Source organism: Dendronephthya gigantea, unplaced genomic scaffold (genome assembly GCF_004324835.1).
Source record: "Dendronephthya gigantea isolate DGI-Jeju-01 unplaced genomic scaffold, DenGig_1.0 000027F, whole genome shotgun sequence".
NCBI lineage: Eukaryota > Metazoa > Cnidaria > Anthozoa > Malacalcyonacea > Nephtheidae > Dendronephthya > Dendronephthya gigantea.
In genome coordinates, this window is record NW_021163037.1 from 865274 (window position 1) to 888129 (window position 22856).

At 35.8% G+C, this 22856-nt stretch overlaps 2 protein-coding genes across 3 annotated transcripts; one reads left to right on the forward strand and one right to left on the reverse strand.

Moving 5' to 3' along the window:
- Positions 1–935: 935 nt before the first annotated feature.
- On the forward strand, positions 936–4625 carry LOC114523456 (megakaryocyte-associated tyrosine-protein kinase-like). The gene is made up of 5 exons (XM_028544381.1): positions 936–1210; positions 2035–2098; positions 3525–3636; positions 3796–3878; positions 4173–4625. Exons 1-5 carry the CDS (start codon positions 1074–1076, stop codon positions 4194–4196), a joined length of 420 nt encoding a protein of 139 aa, XP_028400182.1. The 5' UTR covers positions 936–1073; the 3' UTR covers positions 4197–4625.
- A 443-nt stretch (positions 4626–5068) lies between these two features.
- Positions 5069–22651, reverse strand: LOC114523455 (phosphatidylinositol 3,4,5-trisphosphate 5-phosphatase 2A-like). 2 transcript variants are annotated; one of them, XM_028544380.1, is made up of 35 exons: positions 22262–22651; positions 18859–18919; positions 18550–18700; positions 17994–18102; positions 17318–17455; positions 16532–16613; positions 16265–16294; positions 15443–15523; positions 15218–15286; positions 15037–15094; positions 14832–14900; positions 14199–14287; positions 14021–14126; positions 13683–13801; positions 13292–13372; positions 12714–12831; positions 12272–12374; positions 11952–12084; positions 11614–11713; positions 10996–11087; positions 10492–10573; positions 9993–10082; positions 9490–9560; positions 9322–9379; positions 8968–9086; positions 8506–8593; positions 7916–8012; positions 7752–7828; positions 7384–7479; positions 6944–6994; positions 6808–6850; positions 6626–6662; positions 6398–6457; positions 5856–6032; positions 5069–5472 (listed from the first exon to the last, which is right to left on the reverse strand). In XM_028544380.1, exons 1-35 carry the CDS (start codon positions 22393–22395, stop codon positions 5422–5424), a joined length of 3120 nt encoding a protein of 1039 aa, XP_028400181.1. In that variant the 5' UTR covers positions 22396–22651; the 3' UTR covers positions 5069–5421. The 2 variants fall into 2 exon arrangements, with proteins under 2 accessions (XP_028400181.1, XP_028400180.1); XM_028544379.1 differs by having other exon boundaries at positions 22244–22651.
- Between the last annotated feature and the right edge of the window lie 205 nt (positions 22652–22856).

The window sequence follows — 22856 nt, forward strand, 5'->3', positions numbered from 1 at the left end:
TCCTGTATGATTATACTCGTTGTGACGTTTGTTGCGTCGACAACGAGTTGCGACGTTTAAACAAGAGTTCATGCACGGTCACGTAATAGATGCCAAAAAAAATTTTAGCTGGATGTAATTCGAACCATAATAATTCGGGGTTAAATTTCGTTGAATAGGTGCACTTTACTCGGCCTATATCATTCAGCACGTTGCAGCAATATTCTCGATAATTTTAATTCCAGAAGCCAATTTCTTATTAACATATATAATGTGAAAGTTGTTCAGTATACGCACATTGAGATACTTGCAATTTCATATTCAGTTATAATATAGTTCTATTTGATATCAATACCCAGCTGGGGCCAGTTGTAACTGAAACCTCTGGTAAACGAGGTTGGTTCAAACTTCAAAGATATAGGTTAGCGCTAACTCTGGGTTTAATTTTAATCCAGTGTTAATGTGCTTTTGAAACACTGTTCGTTTACACCTTAAAAAATTACTTCTATCGGTCCAGAAAATATTTAAAAAAAAACATATTCAACTTTGTGCCAACAATTAATGTAAGGATTTGCTTTTACCCAGGGTTAAGCTAACCGGCCCCATAGCAGTTGCTATAATGTGAGCCCCTGTCTCTGAAAAAGATAATCAATTAAACCGCCTATATGTTAAAAAGAAAATCAACGTATATATGTAGAGTTAATTCAAAAGACGAAATCATAAAAAAGTTCTTTGCGATCCAAAACCCATCAGGTTTCAACTTCCCTTGACAAGCGTTTAGTATAACGACATCCGCATACCTCAGTTCTGGAGGGTATTTCGGAAATAATTTCTTGAGAGTATGAATGTAAATGCATGCCTAATACGATGATTGCCTAATGCAAAAGATTACAAAAGTCGTGAACTTTAGAAGAGGTATATAGATTCTGAGGAACGTGACCGCTTAAAAGTCTGGCTTCCTGTTCTACTTAATGTATTCGATTGAATTGTTTAGCCCAGCTTGAGAAATCAGCAGCAAACTAGACTCATAATAGACCAGCCTTCGTCGTCATTAATAATCATTCGTCCATATCAAGTGCTTGTAAGCTAAAATCATGTCTGAATTGCTCTGGAATCATGGAAGAATATCGAAGGAAGAAGCAGTCAGACGATTTCGTCAGTTCCACCCTGATGGTAGCTTCTTAATGCGAAACAGTGAAACAGTAATGAATGCTTTCGTTCTTTCAGTCGGGTGAGTTTCGCAGTTGTTTAGTTTTGAATACCAGAGCCGGGTAAATATACGGTTGCCAACTGATATCATGGCATTGCCGATTTAGAGGAAGGATATTTGCGACTTCCAAAAAAAAAAGAAGGTTTCATTTGCGAAACAGTTGATCGAATAAGCAGATCGGGAAGCGTGGCAAATTTCTGCTGGAATAAAAACCACTAAAAATATCAACGACGTTGCCAACTATGCGAAATTATATTAACAATAATATTTTAATACGATGTATATCTTGACACCAAAGTGTATTCGAATAACGGCAATCAGTGAGAATATAGGGCTTCAAAATGACGATTTTCAATCAATTCATGAAATTCGCCTCAGTTTAACAGTGTTTACAACAACAAATATTTGTCATTGTCTAATAAATTAGGACTGGTAGCCGCTCCAATAAATTAGGACTGGTAGCGAGCAGTAACCAATATATTTACTAATACTTTCAGGCAGGTAAATACATCTCATAAATGGACAGTTATATTAAGTTGAGTTGCAGCCGCTTTACTGTCCACGAGAGGCACAAATTCCATGTTTGATAATCGTCACGACGTCGATAAACCAAGCATTTCATTTAGGTTTTTAACTAATAAAGGATACTGTATAATATATAACTTTGAACAAACTTGGTGGTCGTAATTTTGCACCCTGTAGCCACAGGATTCCTCTCCGAAATTAAACAATGTGTATATACTAGCTATACGTATATGACGTACGCTATATAATATATACATGCATTATAATGCATCGCTTCAAATGTGGATTCTCTGATTTAAAAATACTTTCAATGTTTTCAGATTTCAAAACAATGTTTACCATTACAGAATACTTCAGGATACGTCAAGGCGTTTGCTGTTTGAAGTAAGAACTATTCGCATGAACGTTATAGCGTACTGATATATATAACTAATGAGATTTTTACATACCATTCAATCTTTTTTTATCACACTTTGTGTAATTCATTACGCCCCTTGACCTTTCTCTTCGAATGTTTCTCGTATATCATGCATTACAAAATACCACACTCTTTTCCCTAAATTGATCCATACATACAAAGCATGCAGCGTCCGAAGATTATCATCTTGAAAAAACAAGATGTTGTTTTGATCAAAAAAGGCAGCCACTGCGTGTTTCTGCTCTGTTTGTGTACGTGACAGTACGTCAGTCATCAATATACACTGGACGATTGCAACTATAAACCGAATTTTAATATAGCAAGAAGAATGAAATCCTAAACTCTACAGCTATAGAAATTTTGGAAACTTCCAAGTTTGGTTATAAAATTTAGCTAAAAGTATGGCTTATCTTAATCCTCTTGACTCCTTGTAGCCTGCATGGCAGGCGGTCCTAGACTCCTCGAGGAACACGAGTTCGACACAAGTTTCTTCCATCCAGCACGGTAATGGATTTCTTTTCTGCCCCACTTTATATGAAAACAAGTGTTTTCAATTCGCCCTCCACAGTTGCCCATGCACCAGAGTCAGTTATATGTATATGACCTGACAAAGGCCCTCATGCAGGTCGAAGCTTCGAGAAGTATTTTGTCTATTTTAGGCAGTTGTTATACCACATTTGATGCAATAGTTACACTTTGCATAATTAAATCCTAGTTAACTCAGAAATATACGACTCTTATTGGCCAATGTCCTTATCCCAGGAGTTCCTTGGTCTCCCACGAGGACGTACACTCAGTGTAGTCCATCGCGTATATTATCACGATTATTAGTTTTCATTTTCTGTTCGTAGATATACAAATACTAACAATATTATGCAAAATTAGTGAACTTCACAAGGCAATATTTTCCATCATTTTGAAATCCAAATTTGCGTCTTTACTCATTTTAGCTGCTCCTTGCTCATTTTAGGATGCTGCATGCATGCGGGGTTACACATTCGTCTTTATTATAGATCAAACTCTTATGTCTATATAGCCGCAGTTACCATTTACTTCGACCACAGCTGTCATCTTAATGATTAATATGTCTTAGCGATTTAAGGAAAACTAGTAATCTTTAAGCGTTTATACATTTTGTGTCTGCAAAGTTTTAAACATGCATTATGTAATATAAAATACTACAACATTCTCACGATTTTTTGTCAATTAATCTGGAAGATAACGGCATTTTCATTTACTTTATTCAAGAATGTAAAGTATTTCACCCATGCGTGCATGTATTCTGTAGTACTGTGGTGCATTCTACATGCATGCAGCACAACAAATCTGAAATGACTACCATGTGCAAGACAATTTGTTGATCATCGTCTTCTTCTTCCTCTTACATTTCAGAATAGAATATACTATTCGTTGGCGGATATAGTGGAATATTACGGAAAGTACAGAGGTTGTCTTGTATGCACCCTGAAACACCCGGTATTGCCACCGTTACCAACTGCGATCGGTACGTTCATAATCAATCTCTGCATGGTTAATATTCTTATATATACTTACATATTTATATAAACAGCAATTTGTACCTTCAGAAATATATAATATATATAATATATAATGAAACTGTTCGTGTATTTGTAATGATTCGATTATCCTTTTTTTACTGTAGATCAACATAACGGTTATGACGTACCTAATACCAGTCACATGTATGAAACATGTTCAGGAGATCGTGGTTATGAAAATGTAGAGGTAATTGTTCACCTCGATACAAACACGAAATTTTTTACAGCGAATCTGAGTACTAGTGTGCGTTTTCACTTTCGTTCATTTATAACGGTGCACTGTTGTCTTTTCCAATTTTAGTAATTTTGGGCTGCTCTAGATCTTTCCAGCTGTACATGCATACTGATATATTCCTTGCTTTAAATTTAGCTTAATAAGGAAATGATCCATTGAATCTCTACTTTGTAATAAATCATATTAGGTCACCTTTATTTTTTTAAATGTTACAATCAGGATTGTTCTTTTATACTTACACTATAGTTACACTCAAAGTCACCATCATGAAGAAAACAAAATGGAGGTTTGACAAAAAACACAATATATTCTTGAACAGTCCTATAGCTTTCAGTACCTTATACAAAGTATTTAAAAAAGGTTTATAGGGTGTATAGTCTAATATAAAATTATATCGCACGTATGTAGAAGTACCAATGAGGGGAAATTTCCCAGGTGATGCGATAGAATAGCTAAAGCATTTGAGATGTTAGACGAGTCGTATTATATCGTAGTAAGCTAACAGTGGTCGATTCAGGGTAAGTCAGAATAAATTATACGGCCAAGTTTCAAATTCAAAATACTTCATAACAACGCTATTGGTTATTCATTCTATTTACATATGTAAATATCTACCAATGATTGCAACTGTGGATACACAGAATGGTAATCTGTATTCTGTAATGTATTCCATAATTTATACAGTTCGACTTGAATAAATCATATCATTTTGCAAAATGTCTGCATCTGTACCACTAATTTAAACACATAACACATTTTCTATACGCCCCCCTGGAAATTATTCCAGTTTAAACCTTTAGCAAACTATCGATAGAGGAGGAGCATATTAATAGTGGGTGTTATTAAGCATGATTATTCATAAATTTTAAAGAATAATCTGCAAATTATAGCTTGTACGTTAATACCAAACATGGCCCTTAAGTACAGCGATGTAATGATTTTACGTTCTTACTATCCGGCCGTAAAAAATGAAAAACACATTAAGTCTAAGTTAACATCGCTGGAAGGTTATCTTATTATGGTGATTACATGGTGATTTATGATTGTAAGTAAACGCGATTGAATGAATTGTTATTGGTAATAAAATCATATTAGCCTACAACAAGCATGGTGAAATAAAACCAAGGTCGACTTCATCAAAATCGTCAAGAGGATATATTATATATTGTTAACCTTCTAAATCAACCACCACCTACGACATTGCATTCACATAGGCGACGAATTGCAATTGACGTAAACTAATAACTACATTTACAATGTATTTTTTACATCCTATTTCGATTAAAATGACACTGACGGCTGACTCAAGGAATTCATTAAATAGGGTTTTAAATTAGTATTGGCGACATTCATGTTACTACACAGTAAAATTATATAAGGCTATTCTACGCGATGCGATCCGAAATATTATATTCTAAATTACTGATTTCAGTTTGATTTAATTTGAGTTGACTGCAATATTTTTTACCATGTACTACAGTCTATATCCAATTTGCTACGGTTTGAACACGCCCGCCTTTCGTAGACTTTCAACTTGCCCTAAAATCTATAATGTATACAAAACGGAGACTGTAGAACACTGTACATGCAAGTTTAAAAAAAGATATCATTAAAAATCGTTAACAATAATGCCTGCATGGTTCCATTACGTCGCAAGTGAAAAATTCTGTGCAGTGCTATTTTTTATATCGCGAAAAATGTTATTTTAGGAGCAGTCCTAAGCCCCGTTTACACTACACTCAATTTAATGGCACGGCACGGCTAAAATGGGTACCCGCACACATCACATTTGTGGTCGACCTTTATTTTGGTAGCCTGAACACTAATAAAATTGGATACGAGTACTCATTTTAGCCGTGCCGTGCCGATAAATTGACTGTAATGTAAAAGGGGCTCTAATAAAATATACATATATAGATGAATGTATACCTTTTTTATATGACCAACATCAGTTATACCACTATCTGCCAAATCTTCATCAGAAATAGGTTCCAAAAAAGAGATATCTTCAAAACCGTTTTCAACCAAATTCGGAAGGTAAGTTTCTAACCCAAGATTCGAGAGAAATTCACCCACTGTTCGTGGAAGCGGTAACGTTTTACTAGTCTGTTTATAGGAATAAAAGATATAGTGAATTAAATTAATTTTACTATTATCAACATAACAAATAAACTTTCAATATGAAACAAACGATATGACGCAGTAAAACAAACTCGTCATAGTTTGTATTTGTAGCCTTCCAGTATTCTGAACGGAGGATGGGATAAAGACAGTATTTTAAAAGCAAACAAACATAAAGTGAGACTGAGATTGTTGCACTGCGCTTACAGCTTTCTTTGTGGGCCTATTATGATGTGATACGTGTGCATATTGCAAGGGTCTGTAATATACGCCCTACCTACAAAACAGCACGCAAGCAAAGTTGGAAAAGAAAAAAAGACTACGACATGTTTATATGCAGTTCTACACACCTTTGCGGGAAGAGGTGGAGGTTTCAAAGAATTGTTTATCGTTCCTTGATCCGATGGGTCCTAAAAATGAAACGAGTCAATAATTACACGTGCCGCTGTTATCTGTCAAGGGGCATTACCCAATATCCAGGAAAACTGACTTAAACTATCACTCCTACCAACTCTATATTACTACCGTTAATTTGCGCTATCTTATACACAATAATAGGTTAAGAAAAAGGTACATACATTTGATGCTGTGTCGGGCATAAAACTAGGCAATGAACTAAAAAGTAGATGCATAATAATGGAACTGAGAAAACGAATACATGGATTTAGCCTACAGTAAGTACAGTTATAGCTACAAAGTATATAAGGCGCTTTAAAGAAAGACCTGTAGGAAATGGGAATCAACAGACACATTGACTTACATGTATGTGCTTATATTTGTGGTATCGGTGGGCGCTGAAGGGCCTAAAGAGCGAAGAAAAATACCGAATCACTTAAGGGCATTACAAAATACGTCATACAGATCATTACAAATTTTCCATGCGACTTAAACCGTACGTGTAGCACGTCGAGGAACCAAGTCCGGTGGTACTCTACCAAGAGATGCGGCTATGGATATAAAAAACAATTGTTTTAATCTTTATAGTGGAACGGAGCGCCGCACAAGGGCAATAACGCACATAAATACTACTTGTATACTCACTTGTCTTCGACTAGGTTTCGGGCAGGTACAACTAAATTTTATCTCAGAATCATGATTCAAATCGGTGCTTTCGGTATTAAAAAAGCCAAAGTTCCTGCATGCATGCCGTTGGGTATGTTAATCAAAAAACTATGCCACTATAAAGGGCATTAATCCGGTAAGTTCTTTCTGTGTCATGTAATATATAGGTGTAATATCTGTATGAGAAGTATATAAGGTGCAACACAAGCAAACTATATGCATTTATACCAACTAGAATAAATATTGTATGGAAGAAAAAGGGTACAATGCTCACACTTCTTTTGTGGTGTTAGAATAGTTCCATTGTTGTTTGATGCGATACAACTGAACGGTCTGTGTGCTGTCTTCGGTGAATTAGGTGTCTTTCCCCCTAAAATTCGCAACACATTTGACAGACATTGTTGTATGAACAAAGCGCGTGTGAGCAGAGATCAACATGATCGATGAATGACAAAACTTCTGGTATTGATAAAAACGTAAAACGAGTATAACTTTTAAAGCCTCCGCGTAATTTAAATATTTCATGATTACGTCTTCATTAATCTTCTCGCAGAGTGCATGTGCATGTGACGCTTCTTAATTTCAGTACGTCATTAGACTTTAATAACGAACCAATAAAGTATAGGAATTTGAAATACACACCTGTGTCAGGCTTTGTATGAACTGGCGGTCTTCTCAAAGCTGCTAATTGTTTCGTATTTAAAATATTCATGCTACCTCTAAAAATACACCAATAGAACGCAACTTGAAAAACAACACAGTCCTGTGTATTATGGCTTTAGGTTAAGTCTTATAACTGGGCTTACCTTATTTCACCAGCTTTCACACCACCATGCGTCAGGTCTAGCTGGAAGCATTGTGGAGTTTGAAACAGATGTGCTTTCAACGACAATACACATTCACCTGCACATTAAAAATAAAACAGCAAGATGAGCAAACAAGTAAAGAACAACTTTCATCGCAAAAAATTGAAATTGCTCGCGTTCGCCTTCGGGGTCCCTATATATGCGAAAATATATTAAAGCAATTTATGAACTTCAGCATCTAACTAACAATTTTGGATTAGCTAGTTTTTTGCAAAATGCAAAATTTACACCATTATGATAAATGGTAAAGGATTACTTATGGCGGTTTTCTACCAGCCAGAAGTTTTCAACCGAACGAAATTTTTGTCTGATGTTCTTTTCAATTGTGAGAATTTGACCGTAGCGGATTCCTTTCACCGGTCACAATTGAAAAGAAAATCGAGCGATAAATTTCGTTCGATTGCAAGTGGAAAACCGCCTTTATATATATAGGGTGCCGCGACAGACCGTTGTTGAATACAGATTACGCTAGTTTAGAGACAATAAGTGAGATTTTCTCTTTCGGGGCGTTATCTTTACCGGTTACCTACCGTAAGATTCATCGCCTGCTTCGGATTTCACCGCGATTAGAATGTGTTGTTCTCGGAGATACTCGGGATTGTCAAGAATTGGATTCAACTAAACATGAAATGTTTATAAAGTAAACCAAATATATATTTTATCAATGATCCGCAGAATGCGGTAAGCAAGATGTTACGCGATATTGGCTCAGAAGGCTCATATTACGCGATATTGGCTCATATTAGTTGATCGATTTTACTGTAGACTGTAGTTTAAATGAGATATGATTTATGGATTATGACAGCTAGCTTGCATTTCTGCTTCAATAGACACTTCCCGAGTTTGCTTGAGAGCATACGAGACAACAGCTTGGAAACGAGGCGGGCAATGTAATCTATTGTTATTGTATGGGTTGCATGGGGTTTTCATTTCCCGGGGACAAATTCGGGAAGTGTCTATATCGCGGGGATTTATTAACGTAAAGCTTTAACCTCTGGCAGTGCAGATCCAGCATTCCATGCCAAGTAACTGGTGAGCGTTGGATTCGAATTGACAGCGCGTGGTGGTTCCCAAGGATTGGAATCTTTGCCTGTTTTGCTTCTTTCACTAGCTTTAATAATCAAAAAATTTATTGGTCAGTTTTTCTTAACTGTTGCAGAAATTAGGAATCTAATTTTTAAAGTCCAGTGATTAACGGGATATGTGTTACAATAAGTGCATTCATTAATCGGAAAGTATATTTTTGTTGTACTTGTCTTGATTGCACCGCCAAACAAAATTTATGATTGACAGAGTTGAGTATATACCGCTTAGGCCTTAGAGTTGTATAGGTAACACAGACTTACTTGCTAGACAAACTGAATGGAACTCGAGGTAAAAATCAGTTTTGCTCACTGTCTTTACCTTAATAAAAATAACAGCAAATTAACTATGAAGTAACATGCATCTAGCAAGCTGCTTTGAATGACAGCTTTTATTGTAGCTGAAAACAAGTGATATTTGGCGATGCTTACCTTAACTTTTATGAACGGAATGTTTATTTTGCACGAAGGTTTGTTTGTTTGGGACTTTGGCCTACCTTGATCTATAATTTATTACATTGTGATAATTATGAAATATAGTAAGTAATTTTTGCAAAATATATAATATGCAAAATATATATATAAGACAGCATCCACCATCAGTGTTTCCAAAAATCATGCATTGACCATGCATGCATATAACAGTGACTAGTGAAGTCAGTGCATGCATATAACAGTGAAGTCAGTATTAATTTAACGCACGATTTCATTAATTGGTACATCATTCTGCATGTGCGCAACTAATGGGGCCATACATTTTATTGAGAGCTCGAAATCATCCTACTTACTTTATTTTCTTTGAAGACAATGAAGGCGAATTATGCATGCACGGTTGTTAGGTGTTGATCTCAAAATACAACCGGCAAAGGTGAATCAGACCGTCCAGGCGTTGTGAGACATTCGAACGTTTTAACTGTGGAGAAAATAACACTTACCGGGTGAGGCCACAAATTGACTTGTGATTGGAACATCAAACGACGCAAAAACAGGTGAATGGTCACTTGAAACAATGTCATTTGTACAACCTGGAAAGAGGTGATAAGAGAATGATTGAAAATATAAAACACGGAATATGCACAATGCAAATCAATATCCCAAGAATGTCATAAACTGCGCGATAAAGAAAAATACGACTTGCACCTTTAAACTAAATTTTAATTAATCAATGGCATTGGCATTAATACTTGAGAGGATTTTCTCATCAAAATTTATCCAATCAAGTTTTATAGAGAAAAGAAACTTCCCGCAAAAATCTTAAACATATTTGAGTGGATAATAAATAAACAATACCACCAGTAATTCTCCAATAACAGTTATTCTCCCCTGGAATGGCCATGCTTTTTTTAAGTATGTCGTATTGGGCGATTACGGTCATAAGTGGTAGCTATTTTGTAGGGTTTTTGTTGTTGCAATGCATGCACACATAAGGCTTACCATACGAATTCTGCATGACGTTTAATTCTGGAAATGACGTCCATAAAACCCTGTCGCACCAAGATGGTACATTGATACGATTCTAAAGATGAATTTATAACATCTTAAACTCCTACAAAATGCCAGCCTGATTGATATTCACATTGTAAATACATAAAACGTCCACATTCCAAGCAACTCTTTATTAAAGGCTGCGCAACTAGCTGTCAGAGATGCAATAGACCTTTCCCCTTTTACCTTTCAAGCGCACAATGCGTGACGGTTGTTGATTATCAAGATCAATTTGAGTTGTGATTTCGCGATGTTCTGGAGCGATTTAGTTTAACAAAAGTAAAAAGAATCGGCCAGGTTTTCTTACAAACAAAATCGCTTCTAAGCAGGCCACATCGCAACTCAAAGTTGCTTGATAATCAATTACCGTCACGCATTGCGCGCTTGAAAGCTAAAAGGAAAAGGTCTATTGGGGAAACTGAGAGAATAGCAGAATAATGTATTTTGACTTACCCCAGCAGCTCGCTTAATTTTGATATGTTCGTACGACTCGCGTGTTCCTCTTTTGTATCGATAAGTGGGCGGAAAGTGAGGAACTGACTCGTCTAAAAATTGTATAAGAAAATGAGCTGTTTTCGTGACTATAAAGCACCTAAGAGCTACTTGAACATGTGAAAAGAGCACGTTTGAACGAACTGTAGTTCTGGTGAACTTCTGGTAAACGGGCATGGGACGATAACTTGATCACCATAATTAAAGCTATATAAATTGACGTAGAGAATGAGTCCCTTCCAATTCTTCATCAGTTTCCTGTTGTGTCGTTCAGGAGAAGTGCAACACTATATAATTCTAAACACTAACTGCTTGTTTTCTGACCCCTTATGGCTGAAACCATTAGAATTAATTGCAAAACAACGAATTAATTAACATGACGTGTCATTGGTGCCATCCTAGTAAAGAAGGCCATGCACGTTTCCTGTACGACCATTGCAATTCAAAAATAGTGCTACTCAAATTGGGTCCAGCAGGAATCTTCGGGACTACAATTTCTCTTCTTCTTTGAACAAAATTCGTACTCTTCTATCCAAAAATGGAAAACATGCATAAAAATAGTAGTAATGATGTACTCACGAAAATTGACAAAAACATTTCCAGCTTCTTTTTCCTTCCTTAACTGATCTTCACTGGATAGCTTTTTGTAATCCATACTACTTATTGCTTTCATGATTTCCTGAAGAAAAACGGAAAATTCAAGAAAGAAAATAAGCTAACCCGAACACAATCATATATAGCTCGTACAGTTATATTTTTTATACAGAAAAAAATACACATATCAAAGATGGCGGTCACGATTATTGTTAAATATATATGCGTGGTGGGAAAATCTGATCATAGCAAAGTTTGTTCGTAGAAATTAAGAGAACTTTATTGACTTGCACTTTTGACTTGCCCATCGTATAGATTCTCACCTCGTATTCCAAATCAATTCTGTAATTTAGATCTCCGAACCAAAATACGTGGTGAAATTGATTTGTTAGATCATAAGCACTTTTATGGCCGAGATTAAGACCTTTTAAGATGTCCAGATAGTTCTGCTGTCGCCTACGGAAAAAAAAAGCATATCCTTCGAGTAAAAATATTAAAAATAACATGAACAACAGTAAACGTACAGTAACAAAGAATGACCTACAGTATATGTACCACAGAATTACACCAAAAAGCTATAACCCATACAAGCTATAAAGGGATCGCTAGCTATGATAGAACCTAGGTTTATGTAAAATAATACCTTTGTTTTCTTAAATCTTCATTTCCAGATGTAAGATGACAGTTGATGAAACATAATGACGTTGACAAAAATTCGAATGAAATTCCAACGCCCCCTTTATTTCCTAGAAATGATTATGCAGGCAATAGATTTTTACTTCGGTTTGATATACAGTGCAGTTCTGCATAGGAAAAGTAAAATAAGGTACCCGCCATGAAACTGTTAAACCAAAGTTCAGCGGAAAATTTGCGGTTCACCAGTCGCGTTGGAACTAGCGCGTTAGTCTAATTTCTTATATGCATGTACATTTTGAGATTTACGCACTGTACAAAGATGAAATAACTTGAATTCGTTCGTAAAGTACATAACCTATTGAGTGTTGTGAAGGACCGCAAAACACATTAGTAAGCGGAGTGATATTGTACGCACTCGCCACTGCATAAAGTAATCCCACCAAACATACCTAACGTGTTAGCTATTCCCGTTTTCACACTGGATTTTTCAACACGACAAATTCTGTTTGTATGTTCTTGTTTAGCGAGAATGACCAACCGAATCCCCCATAAGGAGTGAGATGCCACCTAAAAAATGAAATATCTAACATATATATAGATACGATAGTATATATTTTAACGGTAATATATTAATACATATACAGAGTATTTAAATTTAGTGAATATCCGTATTTATCACATGGGCAGAGGTAATTTACTGGAGACCGTATAGCCCTTATACGCCACTGACATGTGAGACACGGTGCGTGTTTTCCGTATGTCACGCTTAGGAGTGACATATCCTCGCCGGCGCAACCGCATTATATCCTCTTTTTACATATATAGTACTCTTATATCATAATACGCCACTATTAATGCACTTCCTACTCTCTAGGCCCTCTTCCATGCCTCGTTTTCATTCCGCAATTTTACAATGCATGAGCACGGTTGGCGTGCCTGACTAAATCTGAAATTGATCTACTACAACAAAATCGCTGTTACAATTGAGATAACGTAAGTTTCAAACACAATATTGTAGAACACTAACCGCGTTGTAATCTATTTTAAATAACTTCTTTAGCGTTCTTTTTATCTTCGAAACCCAATTAGCTTCGCCGACCGAACTTTCCTAGAGAAAATACAAAGACGTTTTGGAAAGTACAAAGAAGTAATCATCAATAATCATGATCAATTTATCGTGCGAGAGATAATGCCAACTGCTGCATGTGTTCTGTTCGACGCAAGAGAATGATTAAAATAGGTTGAAAGACTGACAGCCACTGACTAGGGCATGCATGGTGGAAGCATATATCACGGACACTTTGAGCCCTATTTTCTTCGTATCATATGGCACTTATGGCGCAAAAAACATGATGATGTAAACTTATTAATATATAGTAACAGCAATTAACAACACGATTCTGGGCACGTGTACGTACCTGTGTGCCGATTGCGTAAATGTCGTGTCCAACGACCTCCATGATTTGATCACTTATTCTTTTTTCCCCAGTACCGTTGCATTTCAACCATGACTCTATCAACGGTGGTGCGGCCCCGCCTAAAGGAAGGTCAGGCAAAATATCTCTAAATGATAACGTTAGTCAAACATTTTCCTATACGTTGGTGATACAACATAGCAGAGTAAGGAATCCTTTATTTTTTTTTGAAAATTTTTTATCGAAACTTTTTATCGTTTATAAAAATCGTTTTTAATAATACTATACTACTAATAATAATCAACTAATGCAATTCATGTATTGTATGAAAAAAAACTTACCCATGTTCCACGTGCCAACGAATATTGATATACGTTTGGGTTCCTTTTTCGTTGGATCATGTGTGTTCATCATATGCTGTACAAGTTGACAAAGATTCTCTCGCGCCTAGCAAGGTAAGACACTGTTGGTGGTGATTGCCCCCTGTTGCCAATTGCGGGTGCCTGAAAAGTATTTTACCTGAGTATCTTTGAATAAATGTTCTCGGTTTCCTTTGGGTATCTTTATGGTCAGCTTAGGTATAGCTGGATCTTTGACTACCTGTAGAACTACAACGAACACGAATGAAGAGTCAGAATGCCGTGGTCTCCAAACTCTCTCAACTAACTTCTCAACTAATCTCCTCAAACCGTGTGCGTGTGAAGGTTTGATAAGAGCCACCACTCGAGCTCAGCACATCAGACGATTTGGCTCAAATAGTGCACGAGAGTTTAATGGCTTCATTGCGAGAGGAAATTGAGTGTCTGTGTCTCTCTAGCTATCCTCAAAGAGTGGCCCATTAAGATAATGAATGCATTTGCCTCAGGATGATTGCGCCTAATTTATTACATATTGTTTTCTTTCACTTCTTGGATTTTGTCGTTCATTGAACTTGTGGGCATCGTGTTGCAGTCACTACGTAATCATTTTGAAACTGGGGTGACCAAGCTCATAGCACCAAAAGGAGACTTAGTACTTGTGAGTACAATGTTAAGGAGATTAGGAGAGGGGGATGTGTGCTTTCGTCATATTTGCCCCAGAATGAATTGAGGAAGGAATCGGAAACTATGCCCGAAAAATACTGCTTCCTTCGTCTTATATGTAAATTCTTACTTTTATCATGTTCCACAATAGAAGAGTCTTCCAGGGAGTCATTCTCATTCCTCATAAACCAAAGCTTTCCTATTTGGTAGGAAGTGAATAGAAATTGAATATTTACGATTAAAAAATAAGTTCGAGTCCGTGTACGTAGCTAGATGTATGCATGCACTGGAGTAGAGAATTTTAATATATATAAAAAGTGAATCATAACATATACCTCCAGTAATGTCAACTTTGAGATAGGACTTTGTTTTGAAATTTCCACAGCTTGTTACCTGTATAAGAACAAATAATTTCGTACGCATTTAAAATTTACCGAAAATGCGGTCACGCGCGGCCAACACAAACTCCTAATTACTTCTAACAGCGTGAACAAGTTAATGACCGATAATCTATACCTCGAATGTTCTTGTCTGCGATTGCTCATCATTCGTTAAAATACCGTATTCTTTGTGGGCTTCCTTAGCCTAGAAGTGTTTTGTGAAAGAAGCTCTATTTTGCGATATATTACATATTGCAAGTAACAGGCATCTATTATAGCTAGTGGAAGTTGTTACTTCATCCATGCATTAACTGCTATTTTGTATCGTATGAAAATCAAACGTTTGGATACATATTCTTACCAATATCTCAAGGGATTTCATCCCGGCAACGCATATGCCGAAGTCTTTAACAAGATCGCAATATTCGCTGACATCGCTTGACTAAAAAAATACCTCGAATATCAGTAGCATCCTTACAAGTACATTGTAGTTGAATTTAGTTCCTACAATACATGTATATTTATGTACATGCAGTATCTTCGAACGTGTTTACCAAACAGCCGTGTTGACTACCACATCACAGTATACGGATGGTATGGCGAATGAGGTGTTAAGTTTAAGTCGTATCTGCGTGTAAACTAGTGTCAAAGGGAGTATCAGAACTTGTTTAGCAATTTTTTTCAATATTGTCAAGTTTCGCCGAGAAAATCAAAGTGGACGTTTTTGCAATTCAGGCAAAATCGGTATCGGCAGTTAAAACATTAATTAATAATGGTAATAAAAAAAGTGCAATTAATGCCAACTGACCGCGCAGCAGGAGGTTGATTTGTTAACCACGAGCATGATTTTGGCTTTAATTGTACGACTTAATTCGTTCTATTACTTATTAATTTTATATCTATACACTAAAATGTAGCATAATTTAAAATTCATATTTTCTTTGCTGAATGGTGGCGATTGACTAGTTGTATACAGTGAACTGGTTGTATATACTAGAGTGATTTTTATTGGCAATGAGCAAAGGTGCAATTACAACTCGCAAAGGGTGCAATTGATGCTCAAATCGCACTCCTCTTAGCAAATGAAACTGCAGCATTTGCCAAAGATTACAGAACATATACAATAAGAGGTATTAATGAGTTTGATAATATCTATAAACAGGAAATCTGATTGGACACTTACCTGACGCGCAGCTGTCCCAGCACCAATTCCCTATTAATAATATACAATTATACGAGTTGAGTTGGACGATATACGATCAAGGTAAAGAGCCAATGGGAATTTCTTTCATGCATTTTTCCGGTTACGGTTGACCTAAATCAACTGCTATAAATTGCAACAATAAACAATTGCAACAACTAGACATATCATAATATAAACAGAACGTTTACTAGGGTTACCATGCATGCATGAACAATGCATATGGGTATAGGGAAGGCGAGTTCTCACCGTTAACAACTTCTTAAATTCATCGTTTGTGCAAAAGAGTTTTTGTAAAAACTCAATTCTTTCGAGGAAGACTTTAAGTTCTCTGCAAAGATAATGTCATAGTTTTACACATTGCAGGCGGTGCGCTGATCAGCATCGTTATACCCGTGGCCTGAAAATGGTTGCGATAATGGCGGTACTCGGGATGGTACGTTGTACGTTACATAAGACGGACGTGCAGACATAAGAAATAAGACGGACGCGTGTAGAGTTTATGAAAGACGGACGGCATTATTACAAGAACATGCATCGGTCGTTTGCTTGTCACATTTACTGAAAATTAGACTTTAATCTTGGCCAAAACTATTGACTGCATTCTATATAATATTCGGCACACTTGATCTTTTTAGTTATTAACGTTTACATTGTATTTTATAATCCCCCACCCCCCACTTCCAATTCAATGTTGAGTTTTCGCTCAATAGACCTTTTTGACTGGCTCTATAGTTTTGTGAAGCCAATCAGACTTTTCGCGTTTGACGTCATTATAAGAAAGGTATATTGTGTAAATATTTTTTAATTGGTAACTATCCAACATTGATTGGTGGGGAGAAAGGAGGAAAATGTTTTATTTTGATAGGGGAAACCGTTAATAGTGGACGAATGTTTGCAAATGTCACCAATACTTTGACCAGCATTGTGGCTATATATATCGTTGTGGTAGCTACGAATTTCACATAACCATGCAGTATATAATTCGTCATATTTTTATCACTCTTTGAATTATAGTGAAACTAAAAAACAAACCTTTTTAAGCCTACAGCAGAGGCTACAACTAGTTTTTGAAGCTCAGCAGCTGGCCTTGATTCAGCTAACTTCTCCCCGTCACGTTCAAATCCACCGCTTAAGTAGCTTCGTACGTTATTACAGAAATCGCTGTCCAAGCTATATGCACGGAAAACGGACTTTATATCAGAAACTGCACATACATTGATTGATTGATTGATTGATTGATTGATCACTTTATTAAGGTGTCAAGTCTTCTAGCAAAAGAATAAATCTTTCACTAATCGGGGACACCGAATTGAGAATTGTTGTAATGAAACAGACATAATTGAAATAATTATTATTCCATACTGTTTCGGGAAAAGTGTACAGGAAGTTGCACATTGTAAAAAATGTATAGTGATATAATTTATTTTTAAAAAAACGGTTATTTTTGTTAACTTAGACCTAAAAAATCTCTAAAATGTTTCACAACACAAGGCATAAAAGGGGAGGGGGTTGTAATCAGATGCAATTAACTCACTTATTGCTTTCAGATGTTATCAAGGTCTGTTCACACGATCCAATTGTAACGGATCCAATTCACGCCTGAAGAACGGACAGTACTGCTTTATTCTTGAATTGGATCCGACAAAAATGGATCGTGTCAACAAAACTTAACAGTATTTATTTATATTTTCAACTAGCTGAAACATACCATGACGTATCCAGTTCCTCCATTTTGTTAAAAAACACTGAACTGATATCTGTATTCATGTCTACTGGTCCGTCAACAATATCGATTTCACCATCCTCTTCTTCATCATCTGTGGTGATATAGTGAAGTCTACTGAATTACTGAAGACCTCGCATTGGACATTACATACATCCGGCAAAGAATTTTTTGATTTATTAAATTCATTGTCAGTAGGTTCCTAGCTGGATATCGGACAAGGAAAACGTGAACAAGTGAACGAGTAAAACACATTTTAGATGGATATTTTCAAACATACACGCAATACATGCATGCAGTATTAAACGATTCAAGAAGTTCAGTAGAAGTATGTAATGAAAGTTTGTTTTTCAGGCTCGTCGCAGTCGCATGGACACATTTTCAAAAGCCGTGCGCTTGGCCCGCGCGGGTGAAACGGACGGTAATGGAGAATCGCCTTAAGGTGTCCTGTGACATGTTATAAATCAATGATGAGTTCAAAGTGATCATTGCTCACAGTAATATATACATAATATAAATAGTACAAAAAATTTCGCCGAACCTGTTTCGTGTTCATCGATTTCCTTGATCGTTTCAAAAAATATTGGTTGCTCAAGTTTGTGCGGCAGTCCTTGACCGGGTTGTTTAAAAAGTTCAATCACTTCATCAAGTGTGCTAAAAAATCTGGTTGAACCACCGCTTGAACACGAGGCCTACAAAGGAAACGACATTGCATAGCGTTCAGTAGTTAACCTAGACAAGGAGAACTCTGTTTTGGATTAATAGCACAGGATGGCAGGAAAATATATAAGTGAGTCCCCATTACTTTAGACTACTTTCTCGTCCAGGTAACAATTAAATTTTTATCAACCTGTACAACGAATTTGTTCGCATTCTTTAATATTCTGAAATGATGAACCATTCCATCAAACCTAGTAAAAGGAAGAATTTTAAAAAAAAATAACATCCAGCCTATAGTGGTGGAAAGATCTCCATCTGATACGTTTCACAGTTCGTATAAGGAAGTATGTTAAATTGGGTCAAAAAAAGTTATCCGATCAAAAGCATTCCTATTTGAACATCGAACATTGTTACAGACAAATACATAAACATGTTTGAGAAGTTTGAAACCTTATGGAAATTTTACCTTATGGGCGTGAATGAAGGGAATTCTCTACCTTATGGGCGATGGAAAGCTAGTTCAAGTGAAGGCTCACGGAATGCTTGTATATAACGGAAAATCTTGAAATTTTTATTCAATTATGTTTCGTTCGAATTTTTTTTTGTTGAATTCGTATTAAAAAAAGGCTAAAACAAAGAAGACCAAGAGCAACATAATTTTCATTACACGGAAGAAGTTAATGTTTTGGAGCGACATAAATCACATTTAATAGACTTTCTCATAATGACGTCATAATGACGTCATATCTGATGTGAGCCGAATTTGATTGGCTCGTTAATTTCACTCGTTAATTTTGCGGAGCTGATCATGTGTATAACATCAAAAATTCCGCGTTTGACGTTATAATAAGAATAGTCTATCAATTTATCTTGAAACAAGATAGGAAGGAAAATTATAATGAAAACGAAAGATCCTGGCCCGCCAGTGCCATAGTTTTTAAGAAACCATATTTTTACGATATCTTATTGGTATAAAATGAAAACAAACGCGTGATTGGCTTAAATCGAAGTTCCTTCTTATACAACGCCTACGAGTATACGCTTTATACGGCTCGGCTTTTAATGGGACCTTTTTAATTTTTAACTACTCAAAATGATAAAATATATCCTTACAACTATCACTAGTCATTAGTCAGTTACGTGCTGAAGCTGATTACGACGCGTAGGTTGGGATTCAAAATTTTTATTTTATTTCGCGTAATTATTTATTTTATTTTATTTTTATTTTATATTATATAAAAAGTTATATTAATCACACAATTTATGCAGCGCTACGGCAAATCTAAAAATAGCAAGCGATGAAAACACAGTCATAGATATAGTATACGAAAGTTTGGTATTCGAAGCATATACGCAACTTATATTTTTTGATTTTACGTTAGTCGAAATCATCTAAACATGTAAGTATTCTTTACAACACACCCTTATCATGATATGACCTTAGTTAATTTTACTTATCTGAGCTAACTTATTTGAGTCACGTTTTAAAATATACATGACATTATGGCACTGCCAGTTTTAACGTTAAAGTCAAATAAAAAATTAGTTGAATCCTTAGCCTACAGCTCGAAAAAAGTTAAAATTTCGAGGATTGCACGAGCACAAATTCGTTGCGAACTCCGAACTGAAGCACTTCGATCAAGTCTTAGCTCAGGAACCACGTGGGCTAACGACAGTTTTGTTATTTGCAAATCCCCCGTGATTTACTTTTATATTGTCAGTGATTGAGTTTATCAATAGTGGTCGCCGTTCTGCAAACTTTATATATGTATGATATATTGTGTACAGTACACAAAACGGTCGATACTTGTTATGGCTTGAAAAGCAGTTTTCCGAGAGGGTATAAAATAAGGGGTCATAGCTGCCTATAATTAGAATTCATATTTAGGGCCTATTTACATGGAGTGAGTTACCCGGCTAGGTGAGGTAAAAAGCGCATCACTTTAAAGGCTTAAACCTGATTAGTCTTTCATTATATGCAGTTTCCACCTTGCCTAGCCGGGATAACTCACTCCATGCACTCCATGTATAAACAGGCCCTTATTCCAATATCAAAGAGAAAGACTGCCCTTTCATAAATATTTACCCTAAATTGCTACTGGCTGTGTCACCTCTGGTAGTAAAAACAAATTTTAACTGCTATAGATTCATAAACATAATTCTGTACAGACAAGTCCTTTCAGCAAAACAATTGAAGCAATTCTGGTAATTAGGGCAAATCAAAACAAAGTAGAATTATAACTATGTAACTTTTTCATTTAGGAGAAATGTATAATTACCTTCCTAAATTAGTGTTGTAATAAATCGCCAAGTGTAAAATATTAACATATATCTCTTAAACATATATGGTACATTTTGTTAATTGTAAAGTATAAATATTTTATCATTGAGACTGTATACAAACCTTTGCACTTGGAGAAATTTAGAGATTTTTTAAATCCATACAAATTTTGGTTGGAAAAATATTTACTTGTTAATTTTAACTGATTTATGTTGTGAATTGCATAATTTTTTAACTATTTTGTTATTCTCCCAGGTTGGATGCATGCCTGTATATTGTAGTTAGCCAGCTGTCATGATGGAAAATGGTGGCAGGGGATCGGTCATGAAAATTTTTTTTACAATTTCAGTGCTTATGTTTACATAGACTGTTTAAGTTATTAACCATTTAAACCCATTCGTTCACAGTTAAAATGTCAAACTTTTTGTAATTATATATACGTCACAAGGACAGCTGATAAAGAAATTCCACCATCATCACACTTTTTTAATATAATGCATCTTAATTATAACAACCCTTTTTAATCTGGTTGGTGTTAGGTAAATATTTCAAAATTAGGAAAAATTAAAATTTCAACTTTTCTTCAATGTGCATAAGACTTTTTGAACAGCTTTAGGCAGTTGCAAGTAGTGCAGCTATAGACCTCTATCTAGGATCCAAACAGCAGACACGCATGAAGAAATGCATGTAGGTGGTTACAATTTAAAGTACAGTTGATTATATCAATTGATGCTTGATTTCTTAATGAATTAAAAAGACTATGGCATGTCCCCTGTTCAGAATAAACAAATACATTGCTGATCATTAGAAAGAACAATGTACAATGCAATAAGAAAGAATCTGCATCTAGGTAATGGGGTACCTAGTAAGGAAGTAAATAGCAGTATATATACAGATTCCATATTTTGTAAAACTCAGTTGTAGTCCATTTGTTTTATACAAAAATGTTGCCTAATTTGTTATATTTGCCTGGGATAGCAAATAAAGTAAAATAAAGTAAATATTAAATTGATTAAATTACTAATATAGCTGCAGGAACTAAAACGTAGATTGCAAGAAAAATAATATTACGAGGATTCAAACCAGCTATCCTGCTGTATATAATTCCCAGAATTGCTATTCGAGGTCATTTTATATTTTATTTTGGCTGCAGTGGCCAGACTGTTCCCCAAAAGTAGCAAACAGGGATATTATTTCTCTCAAAATAAGTGAAACAATTAAATTAAATTGCTTTAATTCGAATCATTAATTCACAGTACAAAATAGCATGTTTAAAGATGCCACTAAGACTCACATAATCAGATAAACGTACCACAAACTCAAGACGTGTGCATCGTTGACACTCTCGCTTTGACGAACCAAGAATGCCCCATCTATGCCATTCGCTACCAACAGTTGCTCTGCTGCATTTCGGCTTATTTTGCCGTGGTTCCACGTAGCTGACATGCTAGTAAATCATTCAACAATAAAAACAAATGCCAATTGACTACCCAAAGAGGATTATGCAAAATGAACAGCCAGCGTGATTGAACAAACTCATATTGAACACAACGTTTTCCTAAACGATTTTCAGCCCGTTTCGTCTTCTGACAATTAAATATGCATTGCAGATATAAATTTCAAAACAAAACAAAACAGAAAATGTCACACAATATTCGATCAACTATAAAACATGTCAATTTTGTTGCAAATTTGTCTTGGGGAAAACGGAAGTGAACATGGTCATGGTCATGGTCATGCAGTGAGCGCTATTTAAGATCCCTCAAAGTGTCTTTCGACTGACTCTGACCCAGATCAGTGCTTTGACCATTGCAGACATTACTTTCTCCAAGGCAAAGCCTCTTTTTCACACATCGCAAATTTGCAATGACTAACTCGCGAATTTGCTGAGAGGTTTACATGAAAAT

Coding starts and splice junctions, on each gene's coding strand:
- LOC114523456 (XM_028544381.1), top strand. CDS start 1,074: ATGTCTGAATTGCTCTGGAATCATGGAAGAATATCGAAGGAAGAAGCA. Junction 2,099..3,524: donor CAAGGCGTTTGCTGTTTGAA/GTAAGAACTATT, acceptor CTTACATTTCAG/AATAGAATATACTATTCGTT. Junction 3,637..3,795: donor ACCGTTACCAACTGCGATCG/GTACGTTCATAA, acceptor TTTTTACTGTAG/ATCAACATAACGGTTATGAC.
- LOC114523455 (XM_028544379.1), bottom strand. CDS start 22,395: ATGTCAGCTACGTGGAACCACGGCAAAATAAGCCGAAATGCAGCAGAG. Junction 18,103..18,549: donor AATCGATGAACACGAAACAG/GTTCGGCGAAAT, acceptor ATATCACCACAG/ATGATGAAGAAGAGGATGGT. Junction 10,574..10,995: donor AAATTAAGCGAGCTGCTGGG/GTAAGTCAAAAT, acceptor ATTCATCTTTAG/AATCGTATCAATGTACCATC.